The sequence below is a fragment of the Mesoplodon bidens genome (genome assembly GCF_964165515.1).
Source record: "Mesoplodon bidens genome assembly, chromosome: 8".
NCBI lineage: Eukaryota > Metazoa > Chordata > Mammalia > Artiodactyla > Ziphiidae > Mesoplodon > Mesoplodon bidens.
The window spans coordinates 45,304,169-45,320,359 of NC_138165.1; the positions used below are offsets into that span (position 1 = coordinate 45,304,169).

Sequence of the window (16,191 nt, forward strand, 5' to 3'; positions counted from 1 at the left end):
GCCGCGGAGCAACTAAGCCCGTGTGCCACATCTACTGAGCCTGTGCTCTAGAGCCCACGTGCCCCAACTATTGAAGCCCACACACGTAGAGCCTGTGCTCCGCAACAAGAGAAGCCACCACAATGAGAAGCCCGCACACTGCAACAAAGAGTAGCCCCCGCTCATCGCAACTAAAGAAAGACCACGCGCAGCAATGAGGACCCAACACAGCCAAAAATAAATAAGTAAATAAATAAAATTAAAAAAGAAAAAGAATGACTATAAATCAGTGTAGGTGGGGAGATATGGGCCAATAATATACCGAATAAAAGATACAAATGGTCGATAAACATATGAAAAAATAACCAACTTTATTAGTAGTTGGTAAAGTGCAAAATAGAAAAAATAATATATAATATGCAGGAAAATTTAAAATACAATGTAATTATTTGTGCAATTATATACTTAAACTTATTAAATTATAAAATAATTACAAAATATAAAAATTAAGGGGGTTATTAAAGCCTGAGTCTCCTTCTAGCTTTACCTTTCTTAGTGTATGACTTACACCCTCATGCTCTGCCCCTAGACATTACATCTGTGTCCCAGGCCTAGAGAAGGGTGGAATGGAAAGAGGAAAACAGTACATGCCTGCTGAATCTGACCCTGCCCCTCAGTAAAATCATACCTTTCCCAGAAGGTTTATTCTCTAGAATTACACTTAAATCTTATTGGCAAAACTATGTCACAGTTTTCCCCTAACATTTAAGGAATTGAGGAGGAATATATTTTTTAAATTAGCATATTTCTGTCCCAAACTAAATTGCGGTTCCATTAAAAAGCAAGAAGTGCTTAGTCAACTCCTGCTGCAGGATGGAAGCACCTAGAACAGTGCCTGCTACATTGTACATAATAAATGTTAGTTAAAGGAGTGGGAATTTTCATATTATAATCTACATAATCCCCAGAATGACAGTGAGGGGCATCAAGATGAGACCTGAGTACCAGGAAATTAGGTTGGATAGAACAAAAGGCTCCCTGAGAGATCTAAGGTGAAATGGATATAACTATAAATTGCTACTTGATGTCTTTGAAAACACCAAGAGCGGATTTAGACAGAAAGTTTGAGGTAGTGATAAGCCTCTAGAATTGTGCTGTTAACACCATAACCACCAGCCCCATGTGACTATTTAAGTTTAAATTAAACAAAAAATATATATATAAAAACTCAGTTCTGAAAAAAAAAAAAAAAAAACTCAGTTCTGCAGTCATGCCAGCCATATTTTGAATTCTCAATAACCGCACGTGGCTGGTGGCTACCATCTTTGTGGTGCTGGTATAGAACTTTTCCATGACTGCAGAGAGCTCTATTGGATACTGCTTATCTGGAAAAGTGAAGCTGATGGAGAAAAAAAAGGAGAGACAGAAAACAAACAACAACAACAGCAACAAAAACTATCAACTTGCAGAAAAACAAACCCTTGTGCAGGAAAAGAAAAATAATCATAATATATATATGGGGTTCAGCTATGAATGGCCTTTTGCTAATCATAATAATGTAAACATTGAATTCTGAATTACATAAATAGAACATTATTGGGAGGATAGAGTTGGGAGATGAGGCTTGTGTCTGGTGAGAGTGGGGGTTATATAAAAGAGAACTAAAGCCTGATCTTCCAAGGTGGGAACCTGACAGATAATACAAATGACTGGAAAAATCAGAAAAGAATAATATAGACATTTTGTTAAATGTGTAGAGATAAATAACAAAAGATTCAGTTAAAAGGGTTAAAATTATTGTTTCCAGGATGGGAAAAATAAAGGAATAGTGGAAACAGGAGGCACTGATTTTAATAACAAGCCTTGCAAAACTATTTGATTCTTAAATGATGTGCAGATAAAATTTGGTTAAAATAATTAATAAAATCAAACTGCAGCAGCAAATACTCTTTTACAATGCCATTTCCTCCATCAATTCTTTTCTGGTCCCCAGACGTGACACTTCTATACTTTGATATTTCAGAAAGCATCATCTGAAGCTCTGCTATTGGTACCTCACTGTACCGTGCTTTGTTTCGTAGCCAATTATATAGGCTTATAGCCAAACTCCTATTGATTCATAAATTCTGAGACTAACTACCGACTGGTTTCAGAAGCTTCACAATATTTTGGTATTTCAGTCTAATATAGAGTAAAGAGTAAAGATTCCAATAAAATGTTTAAAGATGTAATAATTTTAAAATAATAATAGCTAACATTTATTGAGCACTTACTATGTATAAGGCATATGATAAGAAGCTACCAATAGATCAGTGTCAATTGATTCTTTTTCCACGAAGAGGCCGTTGATAGGCCAGAAAAATAGAGGTGCTCTTTCGTCCTGAGGGCATAACTCCAGATAAGCATTAATCTATGCCTATTTTTTACTTTATATATTTTTATACTATATATATATTTGTAAAAGGCCTGTATTATTTTTCAATTTAACACCATCTTTTAAAAAGCACATAATGAATAGTAAGTCATAATTCTTCTAGTTTGCAGCTGCCAGGTGAATGATCTCATAATCCACACAAATATTCCTTGGTCATAAAACCTGCGGAAACGGGCTTCCCTGGTGGCGCAGTGGTTGAGAGTCCGCCTGCCAATGCAGGGGACACGGGTTCGTGCCCCGATCTGGGAAGATCCCACATGCCGCAGAGCGGCTGGGCCCGTGAGCCATGGCCGCTGAGCCTGCGTGTCCAGAGCCTGTGCTCCGCAACGGGAAAGCCCACAACAGTGAGAGGCCCGCGTACCCAAAAAAAAAAAAAAAAAAAAAAACAACAACACAAAAAACCTGTGGAAACAAAATAAATAGGTATAATTAATTCAGATGATAAAATGATGTTCAAATTTTACCACCATATGAATCATGGAAGGGGGAGAGGTACGTATGTTTGAAATGTGACATTACTTCCTAACATTTAACCAAAAAGAACTATAACAATATGTTTAGTTTCAAATCCATATCAAGATGTGAGTGACCCATGGGGTTTTTGCCTTAGTACAGGGAAGTGGAAAGGGATTAAATCAGTGAAAATTGATTTCAGGTAGAAAATTGTTGGATGATTTTTACAAAGTCAATGTCTTACACTCTGACTTGCATTATAGAGCATTATCTTCTAGTAATTTACTGATTTCCATTTTATCTGCCCTTGCTGTTCAGAAATTGAACACTTTTGTGCCTGCATTCACACTTTGCTTCTAGGAAGCATTTGAGTAAATAGAAAATCAGTAACCCAGTTACATATGAGAGGCTCTGCATTCCTAGCAGCTAGGCATGCTTAGAAAGGGAGAAGGTGATGAACATGATCTTGGCATCCTCCCCACCTGGTTTCGTAATAGAAAAATGATGGGGCCTAATCTCTCTAATTACGCCCTGTGGATACCTTATCTAGTGTCACCATCAAGTATTTTCACCAATCACTTCATTTTATCACATTTTTAAAAATTGGTTTTGCCAACTTGATGCTTTCTGGATCTTATTCCTGTTTCTTTCACATCAACACCTGTGACTTACCTGTGGCTCACCTGGTGAGCTGTATATGAGCGAGCATAGTTATCTCCATGAAGATTGGAAAATTGACAGGAAGAAAACAGTTGCAGAAGGGTTAAAGCCCCTCAAAGTCATGCTGATTTTCTTCTAAATTCTTTTGCATGAATATGGTATTAAACAGAGCTGTAGGAAATGAGAGATTAAACATAAATTTGAACCCCGTACTCTGGAAGTCAGGTAAAATTCCATTACATTTGAATACTTCTATGCAAGCAATTTGTTACCCTTTATCCTTTAGTGGAATTGATGAACAGGTGGTTTTCAGAAGATCACTCAGTATATTTAGCCTCTGAAATTTGAGCAACTCGAGATCTGATTGGCTGCTCTGGCCACATGATAACTCGGAGCCCAGGCTCCTCGCTGGCTCTTGCCTGGGGTTCTCAGGAGGGGAGAGTTGGGAGAGGCTTTGCTGCTGAGGAAATTTATTTGGTAGATTGAAGGTAAGGCCAATTTATGGCTTTTTCTGTAATATTCTTTCAGGAGATGTTCCACGACTTCCCTTGAAGTATTTTCCAAAGTTTGGGTTGTAACTGGGTAAATGAGTGATGCAAATGTGACTAGGAAAGTCTGTAACCCCATTGCCCTACTCAGACCTTACTAATACGTGACATGTAGTGTGTGATTAGAGTCGAGTCCTATATTAACCAATTTATTGCTTGACTGAGTTGGCTCTCTTGTCTAACAAATTTTTTTTTCATTTTTTGCCTTTTTTTTTTCTAAATATATTAGTACAAAAAGGATCTATGTTCTACGTTCCTATATTTATCTGGTTCTACTGGGCTTCATTTGCCTCAGAAGGAGAGGCAGTTTTGCTAGCGTAACAAAACCAGCCACAGCTGGGGTATTGATTTACATGGCAAATATCTTTGGGCGAAAGGACAGCTGCTCCAAATCATCATCCACTTTTATCAAGAGAGTCCTACTCTCTGGCGTCAAACTAAGAAGGCCTTGGGAGATCCTTTTGCTAGTTCCTGAATTAGAAGCTTAGGCCAAAGACCCACCATCTCATATGTACTTCAATCAATGCTTTAACAATTTGTTTTTTTTTTCAGGTTTGAACAGAGCTACAGAAACAAAAGAGGAAAATCCACACAGGCCAATGGTGTTCGGGAAGAGAATAACCCCATTGCCTTGAGGTTTCTATTTTTTCTTTTAAAGTCAGTTGACAGATTTATTTTTATGTGTTCTAATTTGAAGCATAGGATCTATTGCATACAATGTAGTAAAACAGGATGGAGACCTAGGGCAGCCCTCCTAGAATTTTGGTGCTACCAGGAAAAACACCAACTTTTTCTGAAAGCCAAGCTGAACTTTCACTAAAATTTTTGCTTGAAATTTTACTTGAAAACACTGTTTTCCAAGTATCTGGAAATGTAAATACTCTGTACCTTTGAATCCAAACCCTTTACCTCCCTTACCTCAGCTTCCTTTTACAACTTTAGCTAAATTGATCATGTAGCTAGAAGTAGCAATACAAAACATATTCCTGCGGGAATCAAGAGAGAGAAATTTGAAGCCTCAGTTTTTTTAGACCTGTATTTAAATGTCTTTTCTCACTTAGCCTGCAAAAATATATGAATATGTAGAATGGATTAGCCTTAAATTCTGTTTTTAGAATGTTATAAGATGGTTTCAGTCCTGGGGATAGATTCTAATGTGTTTTCTAGTGTATAGATTCTAATGTATTTTCATTCGTCTGGAACATGAAAAGTTTGTAGGTGCCACTACTACTCTGGGAAAATGGCAGATGACGAAGAATATGAGGAGGTGGTGGAGGTAAGATTTTTTAAAATCCTGACTCTGACAGCAGAGAATTTTATGTGGCGACAGTCAAAATCGTGTAGGTGAACTAATCATTCGAAAAACACATTGTCTATTATAACTTCTCAAGGAGTCATCATTAAAGCATAAGAAAGGAATATTTTACGTTCAGTTTCACTATAATTATGTGGGAGTAGAACTGAAAAGAAGTATCATTGTTTCCCACTTCTGCTTTTCTTTAAACTCTCAGAAAAAAAAAAAAGTGTGGGATAAAGACAGATTTTCGTTTGTGTTCTGAAGCTACATTCTTCCCCACTTCCCAGACCCCATGATCAAAGGGACTGAGGGGATGAAAAGAAAGTTCTGAGAACTGAACTCTATTTCTTAGTGTCTGCACAGCCACAGAGGAAAAAGAGCTACTTACTCTTTGCTTCAATCAGCTAATTATCCACGTATAGGGCAAAATGGACCAAGTGTTCAGAATAATATATATATATGAGCTTATAGTCATATGGGAGATTTTATATATGTGTTTATGTGCACACACATACATATATAAAAGCAAACTCATGAGTTTATTTTTACTTGTCTCACAAGTGACTGCTGGAGCCACACTTCCCCACCAACTCCAATATATTTACCCAAGGGAACAAGACTAGCTTTTGCATTTGAATTTTGAAAAAAAACAAAGATCATAGTGGGCATCTTGAAATATTCCCTCAAGATTATTGGTGGATATCTGACATGAGTTATAAAGTTGTTAATTGTTTATTTTATATTTATATATATATTTATATTTATTTTATTTTGTTTTTTATTATGTTGTGGGTTTTCTTTACCACCTCTTGCCTTTAGCATCCATGTGATACATTGCCATTGAATCTGAAGGCCCTTAATAATTACCAAATAACCGTGATGATCTACACATGTGAAAATCTCTAAGTGCCCAAGATACATGGAGGCAGCTTTGAAAATAGGTGCTTTTTAATAAGAATGAAATTAACTTTAAGAGTTACCCAGAATCAAATTCAAATTGAATGTGCCAAAATTTGTCTTTGGAAGATTATTTTATGGAGCAGTTTATATTTAGGTCAAGAAAAGTTTATTCTACAAATAAAATTGCTTTTATTACTGAAGGATATGAAGAAGAAGGAAAAGAAAAAAAAAAAAACCCAGACTGAGACTCATTCAATATAATGTTCAACTTCTCTGGCTTAAATGCCAAAGGTCATGTCTTCAGTGTTCAGTATTATCACTAGTGCATTTTACATACATCCCTGATGGTCAGAATAATCACTATGAAGCACTAACACAATTATAAATTAAATTGCCTTTCCTATGATGGTAATACCAGGAGTACTTTTTAGCCTCCAACTTAAATATACCTTGTCTTTCTTAAACTAATCGTGTTTATTGGTCCCTGGAAATTGTCCTTAGTGCTAGATTTGATGGATTTAACTAGATGTCATAAAAATGGAGGAGGCTATTTTTAGGCATCTCACCCTTGCCATTTTGTTTCCATTACTGCTTCTGGGTCTGACCAGCAGGTGATAAACTAATAGACTTTCTGCCAGAGAGAATTGAACCAAGGTCTCTCTGACCTCAAAAAAGATGCCATGAGAATGGGATGGTGGCAGATTTAAGAAAACGGGCAGGGAAGAATTCACAAAACAGACAGGAACTAGCTTTAAAAATATATCTCCTGGGAATCCTGGACAACTAAATAAAATTGTACTGTCATTCTGTACTCAAACTTAAACTTGGAAAGAAAGGAAAAGGCAAAGATGGACTATCTAATTAGTGGCACAGCTCTAAAAAAAAAAAAAAAAAGTGAGATTTGGCCTGCAAGTTAATGCCAACCATTTGGATAATGTTGCCTTTTTTGGTAAGCTTTTTTCTAAGACATATTTACTAATGATGAGAGCCCAGCAAAGGTAAAATTTGATGACTACCAAAGAGCTGCTTTTACTTGGATGCTAAGAAAATCCAAAATAGTTGTGAATCATTCACTTTAGTTTAACATTTCTTTTCAAGTCACTGATGTTTTGTGTGGCCAGAAAAATGGTTCCATGTAGATCAGCATCAAACAGCATTTCCTAAAGTGTCCAAATGATAGTTCCCATGTGATGAAGGCACAGCACACAAGAGATTCTCTGTCCTGTAAGAGCTTGTGATTTATGTTGCTATGTGTAAGGACACAGAGACAGAATTAGATTTCAAATTTTTAAAAAATAGTACAGGAGCAAAGAAAGCACAGGAGTGGGGGACGTTAAGCAAGTTTTATGCTAATTTTACTGCAAGTGAAACAGACCATGTGGCCTAGTGACAATGGTTAAGTAATTTGATGAGAGTTCACTGAACCAAGGGCAAAAGAAAGGCCCCCGAGAGGGATTTTGCCTTCAGTGTTTTTTCCTCCCCCCAAGAATATGTTTTGGTGGTAAAGAAAAAATGAAGCATAAAATGTTATACATTTTGTTAACTGAGAAAATGAACAAAGTGTTTCATTTTTATCCCTTTCCTTGTATGCCTCGGCCTAAACTAGTCTTTCCTTCTGTTCACCCAGCTTTGCTGGTTGATGCTGGGGGCAGGATTCCACTCTCCTTAGCATCTGAAACAAAATGTCAGCCAGTTCCTATTCACGTCTATTTATTGCTAGTGACGTCAGAAGTAGTTCAAAAGTAGATTTGACTTCATATCCAGCCTGCAGGCACCTCAGAGCCATCAGTGGCAAATCGCTGCCTAACTTTCCCACATTTTGTTGATGAGGAATTTTACCGTAGCAACCCTTTCGGGACCATCATGCTACTAGAAGCAATTTGCTCATCACTCCAGAAGAAACTCTTATTACTTAGTACTCAGGGTGGTATAGGGATAATTGAGATGTGTCTGTGTTTTTGGATCTATCATTTCCATGATAACAATATTTTAAAATTTTATTCACACTAAGGTTTCTGGTTTTCTTCTTTTTTATTGTTAGTCAGCAGTGAGTTTTATCACAGTTCCTCTCTGCCAACCCACACACTCAAGATATTGTTATTATATTCTTTTCTCAACAAACTCTATCTAGGGTACCGTAAGAAAAGATTTTACTTGTCTCAAGTAAAATAGCTTCACCAGATAAATAGCCAGCATCAGACACTTTGCTCATCATTCTGTCTGCATCTCCTTGTCCAGTCTGAGGGCTTTCACTGTAGCTACCCTGATGTTTCACATAGTTGGAATGCGTTCCAAAATGTGAACAGCCTCCCTCATCTACTTCCTTCCCACAAATATTGAAAACCAACTGGACTAGTGAAATATGCCAAGTGGTTCTACTGAGGCAGAGCAGAGGTGATTTCTGCTTTAGTTCTCATGATAACTTTGTTCTCTATTTACAGTACTACACAGGGGACACAGTCTATGAAGAGGTGCCGGGGGAGGTAAGACCCAGCCCACACCTGCACGAGCTGCATGCTCATTAAAGCAAAAGGAGCCTTCTCTTCTCTCAGACTCCCAGGGCCACCGAACTGGCAAAAGGGAGAATCTGGAGGATCACTCACCTGTGTGCCCAGCAGCCAGTGTTAAAAGAATGAACGTTACCTGTTTTTACTATTCAATATATCCAAAATGGCTAGGGGTGGTTTCCCCTGTTACTCGTATTGAGTTTTTGGTGTAGGTGATGCTTATTAGAATAACGTCATTGGCTATCACCACTCTCTGACTGCAGCAAAGGTATTGCCTTGGACTTGTGATTTGCACGGGGACCAACAGTTTTATTGTGTAGTGTCATAACTTCTGGGGCACCAGCTCTGCCAAAAGAGATGGCACCTCCAAGCCTTTGTTCTTGATGATACAATAAAATGCTACTTAGATTTTGGCACATTAGGAATTCTGAGAAAGTTATTTCCATAAATATTCCAAGTTGGAACTTTTTTTTTCAAGCTCTCATGCTTCATTTTCTGCATGGAGCTGTTTCTCTTGAGCATGACAAATAGTGATATGGATGGCTAACCCTGAAGCCTGCATAAAAACTAACATCTGTAGATGTTGTAAATTGGTTAGTTTCTCACCATCAACCATACATCAGTAATAATGGGCAGAGAGCAACCTATTAACAATGATCTGACAAGAGTAGAGGTAGTTGTCATAGATGTACAATTTCCTTATCATTTAGGTTTCTATTTTCATAATTGATGCTGGAACTCTTCCTCTGGTACAGATGATATAAGCTGTGAAGGAAATTTTACTATGAGATGGATTGAAGATTTAGCTACTTATCTTCTTTTCTTACATACTGTATTTTTAACCTTGGACTACACCCAAACTTTGGACCTTCGTTTCTTCCACTATAAAGCCTGTTGTAAGAAACAACAGTCTCCCACCTACCACATATGTAGGACTGTTGTGAGGCTAACCAATTACCACATTATGTTGTCATCATTATTCTTGTCTACCTAAGCATTTATTAGTGTAAGTGGTACTCCAGTTCACATTAATTTTTTTAAAACATCTTTATTGGAGTATAATTGCTTTACAATATTGTGCTAGTTTCTGCTGTATAACAAAGTGAATCAACTCTATGTATACACATATCCCCATATCCCCTCCATCTGTGTCTCCCTCCCACCCTCCCTATCACACCCTTCTGGGAGGTCACAAAGCACCGAGCTGATCTCCCTGTGCTAACTGACTAAGCCAAGAGAATGGTAATCACTTGTAATATTGATGTGATTCATTTTTTCAAGTTCATCATTCTTTGTCTCATACTACAGAATGATTAAAACACCTGCAGAAAAAGCAACCAACTTTTTCTTAGAATCATTTAAAAGTTAATATTAAAGTCAAGGATTTGAGCTTTATTTGATTGTCTTCATTTTTTTGTTCCCTGATCCCAGTTTGCTTTTACTTTACCCATGCAGTTTAAGAAGATTTTTAAATGTTTGAAAATATTTTTATTTTTGATTTTTATCCTATCTTAAGGTGTTCCTTTAGGCAAATGGAATTTTAAGGTAACGTTGCAAGTCAGTAAAGAGTAACCATTTTATTCCATACAATCTGACACAATCAGCATTCAGATTTATGTCACACAATATGCCTTCACATGGATATAGCATGTGATTTCCTGCTTTGGCCTGCTTTAGATGTCGAGAAGTAACACCAGGGATATCAGTCTGACTTGAAGTTAGAATAATGTATATCAAGACTATGGTATCTCAGTTTTTGCTTTCATAACAATGTTGTCAAATTTTGACATAACTGCATGTCAAATTTTCAGACAGTAACAGAAATCTATGAAACTACGACAACAAAGACATCTGACTATGGGCAATCAGAAACGTCCAAACAGGCACTGGCACAGCCAGTACCAGCAAAGCCGGTGGGGAGGAAGAGAATCATTCGAAAGAAGGTGGACTCTTCAAAGTTCATGACCCCTTACATTGCACACAGTCAGAAAATGCAGGATCTCTTCAGCACAGTAAGTTTCAAACAACTTCTATTTATCTGGTTTTATTATTGAGAAATTACTGATCTCAACCAACTCTGTTTTGGATGCTGGCTGGATTTTGTTTCTCAACCATGTATGAGACAAAACTTATTTTACAGAAATATGTCTTGTAACTCTTGAATTCTGCTTTCAGGTAATTTACTTGCACCATTGCAGCATCAGGGGAAGCATCCTTATTGAAATTATCCCCACAAAATAAGCATAAGGCCAACTATAAAGCATTTACTGGATTTAATCACTATTTGTTAGCCAGTCTAGAATAATGAAATCATAGTTATAGATTTATAGATATAGATTTAGTTGAAATCAGTTCACAGAAGCTAAATAGCACTTAATCTACACTATGTCTGAGCATGATGCCCTTCAAGTAGACTAGCTAACAATATATAACAAGGTCTCTAGGAGGTATAGTGAAAAAGAATGTGTAGTTGAAAAAACCAGGATCAGACTAAGAACTCTTCTGAAACTGAGGATCAGAATGTTTTACTGTACCTTGGAACAGCAGTTTTTTAACTGTGGCTGCACATTGGAATTCCCGAGGAGCTTTAAAACTACTGATGCCTGGGCTGTTCTAGTTTAATTTGTCCAGGCAGGCCTGGGACCTGTAGAGGAGGATTTTTAAAAGCTTCCCAGGCTCTAATGTGCAGCCCAGGTTGAGAATCACTGCTTTTGATGATCCCTGGTCCTTACATTTCCATGTACAGTTCTATAAGTTACACTGACTGGCAGCAGGTTTAGACCCCTTTGTTTTTTTTTTTTTTTTTAAAGTATTTATTTGGTTGTGCCGGGTGGGCTCCTTAGTTATGACATGTGAACTCTTAGTTGCGGCATGCACATGGGATCTAGTTCCCTGACCAGGGATCGAACCCAGGCCCCCTGCATCGGCAGCGTGGAGTCTCAACCACTGCACCACCAGGGAAGTCCCGACCCCTTTGAATGGATCTGACTTGTTGATTGTCCAGAGTAGAGTGAGGTCTCACTAGGTGGCCTGATTGCACATCCTCTGGAGGTTTGAAAAAGATGAAAGATACTCAGGGGAACATCGGTGTATATAGGATTAATGTTTATGTCAAAAGCATCCTGTTGTGGTTGACCAATAAATATTCATTTCTGGTTGAGTGTTAACTACTGGGGACAATTTGGTAAATTTCTAGTTCAGCTTCTTGAATGGTCTAAAATTTAGGTTTTCTAAAATTTAGATTTCTAAAAACAAGATTATCTTGCCTCTTTTATCACAGTTGTATTCAGCAAAGATAGAAAAATTTGTCAATTTATTGCCATAAAAATCTCATTAATTCAGACACTAATATTCAAGAATTTCTGATGGTCTGAACAAAATGTTGGCAAAGGTTTGTAATATTTTTAAAGTGATTAGTAATGCAATCAATAGTATAATTTAGATTGTTGACTATTCCACTTGAGTCTTCCTGAAGCATTAATAATGATAAATTATGCATATTATTGTTAAAGCAAGAACTCTTATATTTAGCAGAAATAATAAAATTGCATCCCTTTTCAAAATACTCATAATTTAGATATTCCATTAATTCAGCTGGTGTCTCAGTTATCTAAATTACTGAGATTTAGCTGCAACTTCTGAACTGAATATTTTTGCATTGTATTAGCAATCAAATCTTTTCAGACTTGACTCAATTTCCATACTTATTTCCTAAAATTATTGAGGTTCCAGCTTTTCATGTGTGAATTCAGACAATAAAAATATTGAAAGAATCATTTTAGGGCATTTCCAAGACAATATTTTATAATAAAATTTCTACTGTCTCCAGTATTCAGCTGTGTTTAGGAAGAACAATTAACATATCTATTTTAGTTTTTGTTGAGAATCAGGGTAGGGGACAAAAAGAGAGCTATGATAATTGTTATAACCTGCAAGGTTAAGAAAATAAGATGGGGATGTGTGCATTGCCTGAAATTTCTGCTACTGTTTTGTCAGGTTTTAGGCTAATATCTGATATTCTTTTTAGAATAAATACAAGGAGAACTATGAGAAAGCAAAAGGGCAGCCATACGCCATCACAACTGATACCCCAGAACTTCGCAGAATCAAGAAAGTACAAGATCAACTCAGTGAGGTGGGCTGCATTGCTAAAATAAAGGAGAGAGACATTTCAAAAATATGCCTACTACTGGGAATTTGAGGGCTTTAAATAGGTGTGGAGAGAATAAGGGGTCGAATTACTATGAGCCAGTCCAGAAATCTAGAGGAAGCAATGGCCATAGATTATGCTGCTATAAATGTGAACCTAAAGAGATTTCTAAAAGCTTGGCTTAAAGGTGGTATGAGAAGGGAGTTCCAGCTCGCTGTGATCTGCCATACTGGAGCACAGGGAGGCTGAAATTTCCCTGGGAAAGCAGACACGCAGTAAATACAGGTGCTCTATAGATCTTTGGAGATCACAGTTTTCTACCTAAAATGCAGAAACTTGGCTTTGTGATGCAGACATAGAGTGATTGGGTCAGTGCTCTTTATTATAAGGTATTCTTTAATATACTCATATGTTCATGCCTGTCATGAGTTCTAATTGTGCATTATTTTTGCAGGTTAAGTATCGAATGGATGGCGATGTTGCTAAAACTATTTGTCACGTAGACGAAAAAGCAAAGGACATTGAACATGCAAAGAAAGTGTCGCAGCAAGTCAGTAAGGTAAGGTCATGGGATGGATAGCTGGAGTACTAAATAGCATGTGCATTGTCTCTGCCTGGCCTTAGAGGAGAAAACTGGACTGGCCAGATCCTGCTCACCAGTCTCACTTGAACCCACAGGCATGGTGGGCTCTAATGGCAACACGTGTCAGGGAGGCTGCACAGGTGACTGAAGTGGCCGGTCAGAGCTATGGGGGTTGGAAAGCCCAGGCCCTGCCACTCAGCTTCAGGCAGGTGCTGCACAGAATGTGGTCCCAGTGTCACCAGAATCTCTTATTTATTTTTTAAAGAAGTTGGGAGGTGAATTTTTATGAGAAATCTCCAAATTTCAAAGGTAGGCAACAATGTTTTAATTAAAACATTAAAAAAAAATACCATCTAAGTCAAACACATCTACCATCCAAATTCAGTGAATGACTGACAGGTTGCAACCTTTGTAAAGAATCTCTAGAGAATCAGAATCATGATTTAGTTTACAAAATTAGGCTTTTCAAGTAAAAGCTTACTAATGCAGGCAAATTATCATGGGATGTCGACATGGTCAATGTTTCCATAATTGATGCTGGTGGCACATCAGCAGGCTTTGCATGAGGACAACTAGAGTTTGAAAGACTCTTCATAGTGCTCTCCTTTGTGCTCTAAATCCTCATGCCCTTGTAGGAGACATCAAGCCACAGGTCCTCTGTTCTTTCTGTCCAGGTTTTATACAAGCAGAACTGGGAAGACACCAAGGATAAGTACCTGCTTCCTCCTGATGCCCCTGAACTTGTCCAGGCCATCAAGAACACAGCCATGTTCAGTAAGGTAAGGACCTCTGCTCTGTCACCACTTCTATCTTCTCATGTCCTCCCACACGTCATGCAGAGGGATACCCCGTAAACCCTGGCTAATCTGGAATACGGTTCCCCAACCATTTTGTGAGTAACCTTGAGGCATGTGGGGCTGCAGGGATAGGGCTGGCCAGGAGGAACAGAGAAGAAAGCTCTTGGGCCAAGTAGAGGAGAGGGTCTGAACAACCGGGGAAAACAAAGATGCACCTGAGAGCCTGCTGTGAGGCCCACAAAGACCCACAGAGTGTAGAACCTGTGCTACACTTTGGATATTCCCAGCTGTCACTCTCATTAAAGCTTTAATTTTCTCACTCTTATTAAAGGTTTATTAAAGGTTTAAGCACAGCAATTATGCTAAGTGCTTCCTGGCTCCTTACATTTGCATTAGTACTTGCTGCAGGAGGCAGGTGCAGTTACAGAGGGGAGATGAAACAAAATCAGACATATCTGCCCTTCTGTAAATAAGACTTGTCAGGAGAAGCTGGAGAAGCTATTAATAAATATGACTTGGATTATGGAATTTGTGAATTCCACTTACCTTTGCTCTCACCTTGCCCTGGGTTTTTTATGCCAATGATGGATGAATTCAAAATTATATATTTCAAGTAAATGTGTTCTCACATTCTCATAACTTTCATTCTTCCCTGATTTAGAAACTTTACACTGAAGACTGGGAAGCTGACAAAACTTTGTTTTATCCATATAATGATAGCCCGGAGCTGAGGAGGGTTGCCCGAGCCCAGAAAGCTCTCAGTGACGTAAGTGCAGTGCAGTGTGCACATTTGGGAGTGTGGAATCAGGACACCTCGAATTATGAGTTCTAGCCAGAAGTTCGTTGCAACTCCTGTAAAAAGACTAAGTGCTATTATTGAAAAGGAGTACATCTAGAATCACTATAATTTATGATGTCTAATTTAAATTGATTTTATAATTTATATTACATATAAGTTAGTCTAATGCCCTCTTCTTACTGGTGAGGAACCTGAGTCTAAGGTCACATAAGTAGTTAGTGGCAGAGCCCAGACCAAAAGCCTCGTCTTGTGATCCCCTAAGACCAATGTTCTTTCCGCTAGAGTATGTGTCCTTCTACCCCGCTGGCTGGAGTTAAGTTTTTCTGTGACATTAGAGTGGCATTTAAAAAAACGTATTGGGATTATAGCCACCTTCCCAAATGTATTAAGGGGACAATGTTATTGAAGGATTTTGATTTGCTATCCTAATCATAAAGTCTGAACTGTGGTATGTCCCCTACTTCTGCATGGAGGACCTGACTACGTACTTGTCCAAACAGCTTTGTGTGGTTAACTCACAAAGAGCTCTTGCCATTGAGTGTATGTAGAGGATATTTCAGAGATAGTGAAAAAAAAAAAATTCAGCAGCCCCACTGGCTAGAATTTTAGTATCCTAGACCTTGAAATCTTTATTAGAAGAACTTAAAAGGCGTAATAGAGCTCTTTGAATTGAGAGCAGCAGCAGCAAAGATGACCACTTGGGTCCAGCACTAGCCCTTGTTTTGAGGTACTTTATTTCTTGACCCCTTGATTTGCTAGAGGCCATACTGAAAATAAGACTGCTCTAGGCTTCAGGAAAACACTATTATAGAATGAGACATTGTCTTTCATTCAATAGACCCCTGAACCTCTTACATTAAACATAGACTTAAGTCACTTGGCATCTTGAGACTCATTAGAATGCATCCTAGGATCCTATCTTGCCCTGAACTGAAGTTATACGTACTCATTTGAAGGTATCTCCAACTTTTGAGCTCTATTTTTTAATTCCTATCGTTTGATATCAACTGCAAGTTTAATAGACATATTTCTATCCCAGTTTGCATATAATTGATTAAAATATAGCACAGATATAATCCTATCC

General features: G+C 37.9%; 1 protein-coding gene across 1 annotated transcript in view; it reads left to right on the plus strand.

Annotated features, from left to right (window-relative positions):
* The window catches only part of NEB (nebulin), a 289,834-nt gene that overhangs the window by 37,393 nt on the left and 236,250 nt on the right, over window positions 1-16,191 (plus strand). The window contains exons 4-11 of the mRNA XM_081243154.1: window positions 4,627-4,710; window positions 5,286-5,350; window positions 8,713-8,754; window positions 10,590-10,790; window positions 12,806-12,913; window positions 13,383-13,487; window positions 14,186-14,290; window positions 14,970-15,074. Coding sequence (XP_081099280.1) covers window positions 5,315-5,350; window positions 8,713-8,754; window positions 10,590-10,790; window positions 12,806-12,913; window positions 13,383-13,487; window positions 14,186-14,290; window positions 14,970-15,074 — 702 coding nt within the window. The 5' untranslated portion in view covers window positions 4,627-4,710; window positions 5,286-5,314. The remainder of the gene's footprint in view (window positions 1-4,626; window positions 4,711-5,285; window positions 5,351-8,712; window positions 8,755-10,589; window positions 10,791-12,805; window positions 12,914-13,382; window positions 13,488-14,185; window positions 14,291-14,969; window positions 15,075-16,191) is intronic.